The sequence below is a fragment of the Mytilus edulis genome, chromosome 3, assembly GCF_963676685.1.
Source record: "Mytilus edulis chromosome 3, xbMytEdul2.2, whole genome shotgun sequence".
NCBI classification, from domain to species: domain Eukaryota; kingdom Metazoa; phylum Mollusca; class Bivalvia; order Mytilida; family Mytilidae; genus Mytilus; species Mytilus edulis.
In genome coordinates, this window is record NC_092346.1 from 30,238,879 (window position 1) to 30,254,289 (window position 15,411).

The window sequence follows — 15,411 nt, forward strand, 5'->3', positions numbered from 1 at the left end:
AGATAAGAAATATCATGAACAGTACTGTTAGGGCCAAAATAAATGATGCAGTCAGTTGGAACACAGATTCTCTTTCTGGACATAAACAACGTAAAAGGATACTGTCATTATTATAGTAAGCTATAAAAGGCCCTGATAAGACAATGTAAAACAATTCAAACGAGAAAACTAACGACCTTATTTATGTAAAAAAATGAACGAAAAACAAATATGTAACACATAAACAAACGACAACCACTGAATTACAGGCTCCTGACTTGGGACAGGCACATACTTAAATAATGTGGCGGGGTTAAACATGTTAGCGGGATCACCCCCCCCCCTAAACCTGGGACAGTGGTATAACAGTACAACATAAGAACGAACTATAAAAATCAGTTGAAAAAGGCTTAACTCAGTTGATTTAATTAGTTTATGTGAAAGATTTTAACAGAAACGCTCCGATTCAAGCTTAAATATGGAAAATCTATCAAATATGCTATAAAATGTCACTTTACAGATGTTTTTTTGTCACAAATGAAAGTGGCTGCATCCGTGTTCATCCTCAACCTTTATGTATTATCATCAAATAAAACTTACATTTCAATATGAAGAATGAACACGAATGCTGCAACTTTCATTTAAGACGGAAACCGTACAATCCAATATGTTCATGCATAGATATATCATATCAGTGAATAAATGAAAATAATTGAAATATTCAAGTGCAATCATACACGAATAATATTTCATAATCTTAAATGAGATAAGAAATATTATGAACAGTACTGTTAGGGCCAAAATAACGGTGATGCAGTCAGTTGGAACACAGATTCTCTTTCTGGACAAACACAACGTAAAAGGATATTGTCATTATTATTGAACCCATTGGTCACCACGTCCTTAAATTAGGGTCAGAAGTTTGCGGCTGTAATCTTGATAATATTTGACCACGGTGTACCAAATAACCTTAATGGACTCGACAGAGATAAGTTAATAGAAAGAGAAACTTTTTCAGAGAGCCACCACCGGTGTTGTTCTGGGGTTTGGAAGGCCAGGATAGGTATGTATTTTTTTTGCAGCTTGTAAATTATTTTAAAGGTTTAAAGCAACATAAAAAAAAACATACGAACACAAATTTTAAAAGTTTTGTAAATACACACACACTGCACTGTTCGTTGCAAGTGTGAGCTAGTAAATTTAGAAATATGTTCTTGGCATTAAAACATCAATTTAAAGGGGAAGATCATCTAATGACATACTTGAAAATTACCATATACGAAAAAAGCACACTTTTTTATTGTTGTTCTCTGTCTTACAACTTAGTCTTTTTTGTTTTAAAGTGCAGTTCTTTATCTTGGTGCATAGCAATGAACAATATGCCAAGAACCACTTTCCGTTCTTCTTGCATTCTATTTGGTTATGACTTTCTAATTTTCTTATAATATTATTTGTTTTTTTAAACCTTATATTCAAAGATTTAAATGAAAAAGTGCGATTTAAAAAAAAAAAAAAAAAACAGAAAAAAAAGAAAAAGAAAAGAAATTGTTTTACCAACAGAAAAGTTAAATTCTGCAGTCGAAGAGAGACCAGCAAAGAATTGCAAAAAACAAAACAATGAAAAGACACAAAACTAACCAAAAAAACGGGGGTAATCTCAGGCGCTTCTGAAGATGTTATCAGATCCTGTCCATGCTGCTAGATGTGACTAATTGATTACATGGCGAATAAAGAAGAAAAATATAAAAAAAAAAAGTGCATTGAAAAAATGGCAGTCATAAATGTGTTGTGAAAAATCCAGAATTTAAAATCACTTATACTGTCAAACCAAAAGGTTGTCCCAAGCATGAACAGCAGAAATGTATATTTACTTTCTCTAGAATTTTGCTAAAACTGAATATTAAGGAAATTTCAAGCAATGTCACAATCAAATTTTTACACGTAGAAAATTACGCTGAAAAATTAGGGTCTAAAAAATTGCTTAAGAATATAACTGGCTTCAAAAACTTTTTGTTTACTATAAGACGTGCAAAGGATTAAAACTGGGCCTTACATTTTGGTATTATCCCAAATTGGTCATTATTCTACAAAACGAAAAAAACGATAAACACAACTTTTATTAGGTACAACACAGTATATATACTAAAATTATGAATCCTAAATGATGCCAAATTTGTATTATATAAACGTCAATTATTGTTTTATTTTTCAGTTTTTAACATAAATATCTTAGGTTACCCCTGCTCCAAATTCTTTTTGTATCTAGGGATTATCGGTACCCGTTAGCACATTTGTAAAAGGGCTTTTTATTGTAAGTTGTGGCAAATGTTTTCAGAAGCTTTAAAAATATGTCTGCAAAATCCACAAAATTCTCAATTTTTGAGAACATTTTCCGAATCTGTGACTATTGAGCATGTAATGTTCTTTCACTAAATTATTTGTTTTACACAGAATTAAAGCTTTAAAAAAGAAAATGACTTTGTGTGAATCCTTTTTTCGAATACTAAAAAGTAATTTAATAAAGTTGAAACTCAAGACAATATTTGAGGACAACTAAAGCTATGAATAACACCGGGAGTCAAGTCAAATGGACACGTCATCTGTTGTGTACGCAAACTAGAAGTCACATTCTATTTTTATTTGTTTTTTATTTCAATTTTGACATTTCTTACTTCAGACAAGTTTAGCTTTTTTAATCTGTAATTGACATTTCTCATACCAAGCTGACATTTCTTCCTTTCATATTGACATTTCTAACTTCGTATAAAAAAGTGGTGTAATTGCCAATGAGACATCTCTCTACAAGAGACCAAAATGACACAGAAATTAACAACGATAGGTCACCTTACGGCCTTCAACAATGAGCAAAACTGACATTTTTCACTATCAATTTTGCATTTCTAACTTCGTTGTTGACTTTTCTCAATTCCAAGTCAATATCATTCACTTTACCGTTGGCATTACTTAGGGATCTACCATTTGATTTTTATGGGGGCTAGGATGAAAAATTTTGTCCTGCATTTTTTTTAGTTGTAATCTCTGTCCTGTCTTTTTATTTTTCACTCTATTCGGTCCTGCCTTTTTTTTTATTAGTTTATCCTGACTTTTTTTACAAAGTGTCTCATCCTGCCTTTTGTTTTACTCAAAACTCCTGTCCTGCCTATTTTTTTCAAATTTCATCCTAGCCCCCCCCCCTCCCCCCCCCCCATAAAAATCAAATGGTAGCTCCCTTAATTCCAAGTTGATATTTCCCAATTTAAACTTGGATGTGATCAATGTAAACCTGAACAATTCTCAGTTCCAAATTTTATGTGATGAATTTAAAATTGATATTTCCTCCTTCCCACTTGACATTGCTTATGCTGTTCCAACTTTGAAGTGAAAATGTAAACTTGATAAGGGTGGACGTTTGGTTCCATTAAACGTTAAACCCGCTGCAATTGTTTGCACCTGTCCTATGTAAGGAATGTGATGACCAGTAGTTATCTGTGGTTCATAAGTGTTTCTCGTTTCTATCGTTTTTATATAGATTAGACCGTTGGTTTTCCCGTTTGAATGTTTTTACATAAGTACTTTTTGGGGCCCTTTATAGCTGTGCGGTGTGAACCAATGCTCCTTGTTGAAGACCGTACTTAGACCTATGATATTATGGTTTACTTTTATAAATTGTGACTTGGATGAAGAGGTCAGTGTCTCATTGGCACTCATACCATATCTTCTTATATCTGTTGAACGTGGGATATAACTGACCTATATTCTTACACTGACATAGTAACTGACTTTCTACCACAATTATCGCACGATTTATCACTGGACTGAATAATTCCTGATTCTGGAATTTTTCTTTATTATCGAACTAGTATACTTGTTGAAAAACTAACTTCGTAACTTTTCGTCTCTATGTTAGTTGTTTGTTGTTGTTTTTTTTGAGTCAAGTAATTTCCAAGTAATTTTTTATTGTTTGTTCTCATGTTATGCTGTTACACAATTATCCTATGTTGGGGTAGGTTTGAGCACCCATAAAAATCCCGGAGCACCTGAGATCATCCCCAGTTTTCTTTCAAAAAGGAAGTGTTACGAAACATAATGACTAAATGCAAGTTTTAAGTTTTGTTCATATTTGTTCTACCTCCACCAGTCGGATATTTTGTGAAGAAATCACGGAGTTACGACGTCACTGTAAGACGCCCAAGTTTTTTTTCAGTCACAAAGGAATCCATCTAACTAAGAAATATTATTTTCCATAAAAATGGTTAACTACAAGTTTATACAACTTAATGGGTTTTTAGATTGAAAACTACGTCCAGTGGCAAATATTTCTGTCATTCATGGTTAGAACAACTGACAAGACATTCAATAGAAATAGGGAATATCTATGAGTTTATTTGTTCAAAAATATACAGGTTTCGATAAGGCGAATCTACCTAATAAATCCTATAGCTGACTTGAAAAGGGTGAAGGTCAAACGGACGTTAACGTTCGTTCTAAGTGTAAATCTATAGTACGCTTCTATTTATTTTTGTCGTTTCGGCCCATAAACTAAAAGATAATGAAATTGAAAATGGAAATGAGAAACATGTTATAGAGACAACAACCCGATCAAAGAGCAGACAACGGCCAAAGGCCATCAATGGGTCTTCAACGAAGAGGTGGTTCACAGCTGGCTCTTCATTAAAATTGTGTAATAGTTCAGTGAAAATGAACGTCACACTGAACTTCAAACCAAAACTATTATCAATGGATTTACAGAGCATAATAATATTCTTATTATTTTAGGGTGAGGGTCAACCAAATAAAATCCATCATGTTTATTGTTATAATAAATATTTACCTTATATTTTCAACTTTCAGATTATATGAAGAATGTATGTATATTCTTAGAAGAGGGAGAATTAAGTTACTAAACTTGTAAGTGAAGTTGTGAGATTTAGTTTTCTGTGCCCATTTCCATCAATTTGAATACGACAAAAGCATAATAAAAAAATAATATACGGATTTTTTAGGATATAATTTTTTTTTCTTGATTAGGTTTGAAAGAAACAGTTTTTGTTCTTGGCGAATTTATGAGAAGTCAATCGGGAAATCCATACAAAGAGTCTAAAATAAAAAAAATGGATATACAACTTAGAAATAATTTTCGGAACAGATATAAACTTAGCTCTATATTTTAACATGGTGATGGCATAATGCTGATGGCGAACAGTTATGAAAAAAAAAATTCTATAAATTATTCTATAGTAGTGAATGAATAAGTCTCATGTGTATGAACATTTAAAAAAAACGGTTGTTTTTATTTTGTGTGTGTTGATTTTTGTTAATCTTTATTTTTATACTTTCCAGTTCATGATGCCACCTTCCAGCGTAATAGAGCCAATTCCTTGTGTTTGTATTGGGGAGGGAAATCTCCTGCTCAGTTGTCTGCAAAACCTAACTGAACTAAGATTCAACGTTATCACCGTATTTACAAATACTCCAGCTGTTCGGAAATACTGTGAAGATGGAAACATTTGTCACTGGGAGAGAGGAGCTAACATGGAAGAAGTTTTAAAGGACGCAGAATTTGATTATTTATTCAGTATTTCAAATCCACGTATAATAAAAGAAAATGTTCTCAGGCTACCACGTGTGATGTCAATCAATTATCACGATTCCCCACTTCCGGCGTATGCTGGTGTCCACTCAACAAGCTGGGCAATTATGAACGGTGAATTGAAACATGGAATCAGTTGGCACGTCATTGAAATAGGAATAGATACGGGCGATATTTTACAATTTAAGGAGGTTACTGTTGCTGACAACGATTCAGCTTTGACTCTTAACCTTAAATGTCAGGAAGCTGCTAAACAGGCATTTGAAGATCTGCTCTCAGATATAAGAAATGATACCGTCGAACGACAGATACAACCACAAGTAGGGAGATCATACTTTGGTTTATATGCTATTCCTCCAAACGCAGGAGTGTTATCATTTGACTCTAAGTCACAAGAAATATACAATATAGCGAGATCCCTTGAATTTGGTAACCATAACAACGCGCTTGCTAGTCCAAAAATTGTAACAGCATCAGGGGAATTTCTTTTAGTTACCAACGTTGAACCAGCTCGTGGAGACATCTATAAATCTGGAGATCCTGGTTGTATTTTAGATATTGTTGACGATACTCTAGTCGTTAGCACATCTGATAAACCACTTTTCGTTTCATTTGCATATTTAGATGGCACCCATCCACTTCAAAACACTTACAAAGAACACAGTCTATATACAGGAGCAAAATTGACAACTGTCAATTTAAATACTGATGCACTAGTAGACATAAAGAAGAAAGAACAGTTTTGGAAGAATAAAATGGCTGCTTATGAACCTACAACTTTTTTCCGTCAACGTATGAATGTAGTTGCCGGTATCATAGATGTATCAACTGAAATCAACGTCAAAACAGCTGTGATGCAATTACCTAACATCCCACTACCAGTTACGTTTGAGGATGTGAACGATTACCTCTCAACTGCTTTTCTGGCATTTATGGCTCGTATATGTTGCCTCAAAACTATTTGTGTAGGTATTTTAGCAGATAAGGATAAAATTTCAGATGCAGCTCTTCCTTTGTATTCCGACATCTGTCCTGGTTTATTCAAAATCAACATCCGTGACGAGTTGTCCTCTATTTTGCATTCTTGTCATGAATCACTACAGAAACACCACTCGTCACACTCATTCTTGGTGGACATGTTCTATCGATATCCAGAATTGAGAGGTCGGAAACAAGTCCCCCATCATAATATTGTACTTGGAAGTCTGATTAAAAAATCATCAGAGCGGGAATTTGTAGAAAAAGTTCTGCATGACTGCAACATCCTGCTCTTATTCGAAAATTTCGGAACCGAGATGCATTTGCTTTATAATGAAAGACCTTCGCAAGACTTTGAACACATTAAAGACGTTTTGAAGCATTTCCCTACATTTTTAAAATCTATGGTCGAAATTGGAAATGATGCCAAACTGTCAGAAGTGTCCATGGTTTCAACAGAAGAGTTGCGAAAGCTTTATCCAATTTATACTCATCCGGAGATCATTGCAGAATCACCCTTTACAGCTTTTGAAGAACAGTGCAGGGCTGCACCAAATAACGTTGCTTTAACATCTACGCAATGCAGCATGACCTACAAACAATGTTACAACGAGGTAAAGAGGTTAGCTAAACTCATAAGTGATCGTGACCGTTCTACTCAGTTCGGGAACAAAATTGTGGCACTGCACCTACCAAACTCTTTGTCTTATGTCATATCAGTCATGGCCGCCGTTCACGCAGACAAAGCGTTTCTACCATTGCCTTTAGACTACCCACCTGAACGATTGGGTTTTACCATGAAAGATGCAGATGTAAACATTCTTATTATGACAACCGAAACATATGAAAGAGCTGACTTTACAAAAATCAGAAACATTGAAACAAAAGTTGGTACTGTTGGCGATGAAGACATAGTCATAGTAGAATTCAAACCAGAAGAAAAATCCGTTCAAAGAAACCAACGTGAACCTAAGAGAAAATCGTCTTTTGCACCGTTGGATGATGATATTTGTTACATTATGTATACATCAGGATCCACTGGCCGACCAAAGGGTGTACAAGTTACAAAAACAGGAGTTCTCAATCTTTCAAGGGCCCAAATAGAACTGTGGAGTCTAAATGAAAACGATATCATAGCCCAGTTTGCATCGATAGGATTCGATGCTACTATATCGGAAATATTTACAGCATTGTTTTCCGGTGCAACTTTAGCAATACTACGAGAGAATGAACGATTAGGTCAAGAATTTGTCGTTTCCATGAACAAACTGAAAGTCAATACCATTACTTTACCACCATCAGCTCTTAATGTTTATAAACCATCAGACCTCCCGAATTTGGAAAAAGTCATAACAGCTGGAGAGCCGTGTACTTTAAATACTGCAGTCAAGTGGACGTCATCTGGTAGAGATATACAATTCTTCAATGCATATGGTCCAACCGAAACAACAGTTTGTGCAACAAACTACAAATTCAACAAAGGACTTGGACATGAAGATGTCAATAGAGACATTCCAATAGGAAAGGGGATTCCTGGCGCATGCGTATATTTATTTGACGAATTTCTACAACCTGTCCCACCTGATGTTGTTGGAGAAATATACGTTGGTGGTTTAGGCTTATCAAAAGGATATATAGGACATGCAAGTCATCACAACACAGATAAATTTATCAGGAATCCATTGTCAGATGATATACTTCTTTACAAAACCGGAGATCATGCCTTTCAGGATCCTGACGGCACATTAACATATATAGGTCGCCTAGATGATATGGTGAAAATTCGAGGCCAGAGAGTAGACCTTAGTGAAATAGAACAGGTTCTTATTCAACATCCTAAAATAGATATTGCAGTTGTTGTAGTCCATAGATGTCAAAAACTCAAAGAAATGAGCATTGCGGCTTATGTTTCTCCAACGTTTGTTTACACGTCAGAACTAAAAGAGTATCTTACAAAAGTACTGCCAAAATATATGATTCCAACGTATATTAAAAAGTTAGAGGTAATAGATTATCCAATGACGCTAAACGGAAAAATTGACCGAAAGCTCTTAGAAAAGGACGAGTCCGTGCATGAACAACAGCAGTATGTTGGATCAAGCCACTTAAATGAAACACAGCTTGCTATTTCTAAGCTTTGGTGCAACCTTCTGAAATTCGAAGAGTCGTTTGCTTACACTCTTCATCGACAAAGTTCGTTCACAGAACTTGGTGGCAACTCTCTTCAACTGGTTCTTCTGCAAAGGATACTAGAAGAAACACTCAGCGTAAAATTATCATTCACCGATCTAGGTACTGCCGATACAGTTGAGGAGTTTGCAGAAGTTATAAAACGCAAGAAAGATGTTCTGAGAAAGTCGTCACAGTGTCCCACTAAAGATAAACACGACCTGAGAGATTTGATTTTAAAAGATTCCCAGATAGCTTTTGATGATCGAACACGTGTTGGTAAAAAAGGAGCCGTCCAATTTCAGTATTTTTCTCCGAGTACAGCTAAATGTAATTTCAAGTATCCAAGGAACATACTAATATCTGGCGTTACTGGCTTTCTCGGAGCTTACTTACTGTCACAGCTCCTGGAGCAGACAAATGCACATATATGCTGCATGGTTAGAGAAACGACAGAAGCTCGAGGTCTTGGAAGGATCATAGAAAATCTGCGGCGATACAATTTATGGAAATTCAGTTACTCTACAAGAGTGGCAGTAGTTATATCTGATCTTTCCCAGGAGAAGCTTGGAATTGCACCTGATATATACAACGCTCTTTGTAATGCTATTGATGTGGTATTCATGAATGCTGCAATGATGAATTTCAATACTAATTACGAAGATCACAGAATTGCAAATGTCGACAGCACCAAAGAATTTGTTAAATTTGCCATGACCGGAGTTCAAAAATATATATTTCAAACTTCTTCACTAAGCGTATTTCTGTTTCCACCGGAACCAAAAACTGGAGAATCACAACATCGTATGTGCTATGAATCTGAATTTTTCGACGATCCTTGTACTGTTGAAGGTGGTTATGGTCAAAGTAAATGGGCTAGCGAAAAAATCGTAATGGAAGCAATAGACCATCTACCTGGCGGAGCAATATTTAGACCGGCAAGAATATCTGGATGTTCAGTTACTGGATCCGGACCCAAGAACGATCTTTTTGCGTCTACTTTGATTGGAATGAGAAAGTTTGGTTATTATCCCGACATGGATTTTCCATTTGACCTTACACCGGTAGACTTTTGTGCGAAAGCAATGGTAGAAATTGCCGTCCGAATTTGCAACGAAAGTAATGGATTTCCCAAAGCCTACCATTTGTTTAACTCCAAAACATTCCCTTTTCGTGACATTTTCAAAGGCATGGACTTAAAACCGTTGCCTCTAAATGACTGGAGAGAGAAGCTGAAAACAGCTGCAGAAGAACACAAAGAACTTATTCCGCTTACACCATTTTTTATGTCCCAGTTTTGGGACAGAGCAGCTTATTGGCCGATCTTTGATACATCAAACACCGACAAAATGATTTCCAAAGAAACAAAGGACTTGATGTTACATAGTACTGAACTGTTAGAAGTTTATAAACGCTTTTTTGGAATATCGTAAGCTAATACTAACAGGATTACAATAACGTGACTTGTGTGTATATTTATTGTTTTATTTAATATTATGCATTAAATTCTGACATGGAGACTTATTATTATGTGTCAATCCATATTGTATATACATAGTCTATTTAAATTAGAGATATATTGTTTAGTTAGAAGATTTTTATTTTACATTATAATATCACTGTTGAATTAATTCTGTTTTTTCGTGATATCATATCTATGAAAATTATAAAATTCCCTTAAGGTAATGTGCATATTAGATTTTGAAATTTACTTTTCTACAGTAGAAATAACCATCAGCACTCTGAACAATTGAAACAAAATAGTCTATTTTTTTTAAAAAGAATGCCAGTACCGAAACATACAAAATGAAACATGGAAATGGTGAATATGTCAAAGAGACAACAACCTGATTAAAGAGTAGATAACAGCCGAAGCCAACTAAGGGGTCTTCAACACAGCGAGAAAATTCCGCACCCGGAGGAGTGCTTCTGTTGGTCCCTATATAAAAATGTGTACAAGTTCACTGCAAATGGACGTCATATTGAACTCTGAAACTAAAATTTAAAAAACATACAATATTAACATAGGCCAGATGTTCCTGACTTGAAACAGGCTAAAAAAAATGCGTCGGAGTTAAACATATTTCTGAGATCTCACCACCCCCCCCCCCTCTTATACCTCTAGCCATTGTAGTATAAAGGAAAACACACCAATCCACACAGTAACACTCACTTTAAAAGAAGTCCGAATCAGGTGCCTGGAAAATGTTATCACTTAATCATAAAACGATGCACGTCTTACCATCAAGACGCTTTATCAATGACGATCGAATATAAAGGTATTTAAGGTCAAATTAAAGTTTATCTTAGTGTTGATTGTTAAGGAGCGATACGTCAACAAAAAATAGTAACCTATGTCTTTTTAATATTCGATTGACTGAAAAAAGACAAGTGAAAACTTTCTCTGCTAAACCAATGAAAACAAACATAGACAAATATGTTCGTCTGAAGGTCTTAACCAGTGTTGTGATTTTGGTGTCAACTGAAAATTCAACAAATGCGTCCAACTGAGATCAAAGTTTGTATTGAAACCCTATAGACAATTACTGTTTGCTTTGTTTTTCAAGTGCAGTTGAAGTGAGACGAAAACAAACCTTGCAAAATGCTTTGAGAAGGTATAACCAAGTGCTGTTATATTGGTCCTGACAAAAAGTCAAATATATCTTCAAGGGGAAAAGACGACCAAAGATCATCTCAAAATCTACAGAACCAAAAGCTAGATACGCTCTTCTCATTACTATTATACACAAGTTCTACTACTTTGGTGACAATCAAAATTTAAGTCGCAAAATTAGGTCAAATGCTCTAATTTGAATCACTATAAGAATATACACTTTACTTTTCTTCGCAAGGATATAATAAAGCGTGATAAAACATACCATGCAGAAGCGTTTTGTGGAATTTTCTACCGGGTTCTGTTACTTTGTTCTAAATAGCCGATTATCATAATTCCCATATTTAGATATATAATAAAGAAAAAAATTAACCATTGCATTCAAAGATAGCTTGACAGGGCTGTTTCTGTAAGGGTGTAGGCAGTTTAGTTACTTTTAAAAATTTTAAAAGGCTGCCAGCAGAAATTACGTTTTGATTTCCTTTTGAGAATATATCATCATAGTACTAAAACTATTGGCAAGCCTTCAGGACTTCTTATGATCAATCAATAATCCTTGATTTGTAACACCAACCTCATTGATTGCATGATTTGATGTTGTTCGCTGACAAAGCATATTCAGGAAATTATTAAATTAAGATTAAATCCAATATGCATTTTTTGCATGATATTTTGAGTGAAATAAAGGGTGCGAGTTCAACTGTCACTTGAAAATTGATTATATTAGGTTTGGGCAGAAGTTGTCTTTCCCAACAGGACAATTACGGATCAATGAGAATTCCTGTTATGGACCTTTAACGTACGACGAACATGATAATTTATTTACCTACTCGAGGCATCAGATTAAAGATTTAGACTGAACGCAGGAAACAGGTATGGCCAATTTCCCGTGAATTCTTTTCATTCGATAAGATAGGTAAATCATGTTTTAGATAGTATGAACGATGCTAATTATAGTACATTAAAATACGTCACATTATCTATGTTCATACCTTGAACAGGTATTCCTTAAAAAAAAAGGCCAAGACTATTGATTTTTTTATAATGATGTTATCTAATTGTTAACAACCTTTATGCGCATAAGGTACCATACCACGTAACTTGTTAAGAAGCCTGATAATATCGAACATTCACACTTCTTGATGTTTTACTTCAATGTAAATTTAACGGAATTAGATGTGTCATCAAAGTGAGAGGGTTAGCGCTATAAAACCAGGTTTCATCCACCATTTTCTACATTTGAAAATGCCTGTACCAAGTCAGGAATATGACAGTTCTTGCCCATTCGTTTTTTATGCGTTTTGTTATTTGATTTTGCCATGTGATTATTGACTTTCCGGATTGATTTTCCTCTGAGTTCAGTGTTTTTGTGATCTTACTTTTTACATACAATCACGATTTGTATTGAATTGATTTGTTCTGTGGTGTTGTTTTATTTTCTGATGACCTATATGTTCCGGTTTAGGGACAGTGGTAAAAATGTCAGTACTAGTATCTACAAAGTTGGTGAATTTGGAACAAAATTGCTGTTGACCATGTTGACTGCATTTGTTACATGTAATACAATGTTCAAAAAAGGTTTCCAAAAATTGTTTGTGTTGTTTTGAAACTTGTATACAATGGCCTTATTTTAAGTTATGTGTATATTACACATGCAACATTTGAGCTTCATTGCTATATAATCAATTCTCGTGTTATTGGTTATGTACAGGCATCTACTCCAGTTTGATGGCAGTTTCTCCTTGCAAATATGTAATAAATGTGAACACGTGAATAGAAAGTAGTTCAAGATTATGTGCAGTCAATATAGGAAATTCCGAATGCACAAAATAAGTGATACATTATTTTTTCTTTAATAAAATGATATATAGTCAAAATGATCCAGAATGACTCTATGAATTAAAGAGGCACTAGCTATGAGATATATAAAAAAATCTAAAGTTTGATTTTTTTCTGTTCAATCAATACTGAAAGTGCAATAGTGAAATAACAATTCGCTTTTTGCAGCCAAAAAGGTTCAATTTTGTCAAATTACGCTAAGAAACGTTGATAATTAGTTATTCACTTGCAAGTGAATGAGTCGACCTCTTTAAATCCGTATTCATGTGAACTTCAATTTAACCCCTAGCTAGAGATTGACAACGCATGCATTGTATTACTCGATTTATTTCACTTGACTGGGCGGAGTTTAACCTGTTCGCTCATAATAAACCAGTCCATCTATAGATAGGTGTTTTATGATAAACTCATCAATGAAGTGTCCAGTCATTGTTTTGTAAAGTCCTTTGGTGACACTGATAGGTGATTAGAAATCAGTAATAATTATAACGGCAATCATCCTTGTCACACACATCTTCAAATAGACTGTCCCTATGCAATTTAAAACGTAAGCTCCGCCTGATCAGTTGAAAAAACATTGGTAATACGTGTACTGGTTATTTAAAGAAAAAGAATGTCAATAATAAAAGTAAAACTACGGTAAATCATTTGATTACTAATTCGATGCACATAAGATCATTCGTGTACGATTAAAAACAATGAGAAACATCTATTTTTAATCTATACGATAAAATCAAACAGACCTATAAAAATCCAATTGCACGTGTTGGTTTAATCTATTCATATCTTCATTTATGTTTACATCGCTTATATGGTCGTCTGAGGTCAAATCGATAGTTAATTAGATGGCGTATCGACTAAAATACACACAAAACGAACCTATATATTATCTACCCCATGCTCTGTAAACTGTTTATTTTAGACTTTTGATAGTTTGGATAAATGTTTTACATTGTTATAAATCAAAATATGAGAATTTGAGTCAAACCAGTGACCATGAATTTGACAGCTAGTGCCCCTTTAAGCAAACATCCGAAAAAATATAATAAAAACATTATTATCTAATGTTTCAACACAAAAACAAATAATCAAAGTATCTAAGTGAGATTCGAACTCATTCTTCATAAAATTCTTTCCTTCCATGTTCTAGGCTCTACCAATTGAGCCCCGACGGTACATACATTTGTTACTGGTATTAATCAACTATATAGGTACAATTTAGCGATGTTCCACTTTTTCATTTAAAAGTTGTTTAGATATTAAGGACACACTAAACCAGTTTCATTTTTGAGGGGAAAAGTTGTATAAATTACAATGATTAAAAAAAAACAGATTTGTTTTGGTTTGAAATGTCCTTCTTGGGAGATTCCCTGTTTTTTCAACCTGACAACACCCTAAATTCCGTAAATTTGTCTTTTGTCCTTTTTTAGGGTTGAATTAACTGTCTTTCACACATATCATGATATATAAAAATCGAGATATTAATCAAAAAGCATTTTTACTTTTTGTTTTTAAAGTAAATTTTATTCTTTCATCACTTTTTGAAATTGGCCCTTCTGTGAAAACAAATATGGGGAAATTGCCCTACCTCTTTCTTATACATTATTCAGCGACCAAATACATTCCTCGAAGGATCCAAACGATTTGGATTTTCTGTGTTGAAACAGCTATTTTTTTTTTATTGTGATTAAGATTTCATCACAATATTGAATACTGAACCCCAGTTTTTGACTTTTTTCCTATTATGTCTGTTTTGTTCACATATTTCTATCATGTCATTTAAATGAAATTCTATGCGACCATCCATCAAGTGAGGTTTGACTAGCTATATCACCAGACTAAGCCTGATTTTTTTTTACATAAGGAAATGACTGTACCAAGTCAGGAATATGACAGTTGTTTTAATTTCGTTTGATCGTTTGATTGTTTGAGCTTTTGAATTTGTCATTTTCTAATGGATTTTCCGTTTTTAATTTCCGTTGAGGTACGATGTCTTTGTTATTTTACTTTTTATGCACGGATGCATGTATTTATATAGCCCTATTCAAATCATGGGATCCAACCTCACAGATATTACCCATACGTTGAGTACTATTCAATAGCGCCCAATGTTCTGTTTGTCTTTTCGTGTGAGTTCTTCTTGGCAATGCTCAACTATAGTCTTGCTTCAAGTAGTAATTATTTAATCTTTATAAACACTTACCAATTTCAATATTGTAAGACTATAACAGCAATAAAGGCA

General features: G+C 34.2%; 1 protein-coding gene across 1 annotated transcript; it reads left to right on the forward strand.

Annotated features, from left to right (window-relative positions):
• Nucleotides 1–825: 825 nt before the first annotated feature.
• Nucleotides 826–10,343, forward strand: LOC139516171 (uncharacterized). The gene is made up of 3 exons (XM_071306071.1): nucleotides 826–1,042; nucleotides 4,831–4,887; nucleotides 5,320–10,343. The coding sequence occupies exon 3, from the start codon at nucleotides 5,323–5,325 to the stop codon at nucleotides 10,147–10,149; it is 4,827 nt and encodes a 1,608-aa protein (XP_071162172.1). The 5' UTR covers nucleotides 826–1,042; nucleotides 4,831–4,887; nucleotides 5,320–5,322; the 3' UTR covers nucleotides 10,150–10,343.
• The last annotated feature ends 5,068 nt before the right edge of the window (nucleotides 10,344–15,411 follow it).

Bases quoted from the DNA above. Each gene is read 5' to 3' on its own strand.
- LOC139516171 (XM_071306071.1), top strand. From the start codon at position 5,323: ATGATGCCACCTTCCAGCGTAATAGAGCCAATTCCTTGTGTTTGTATT.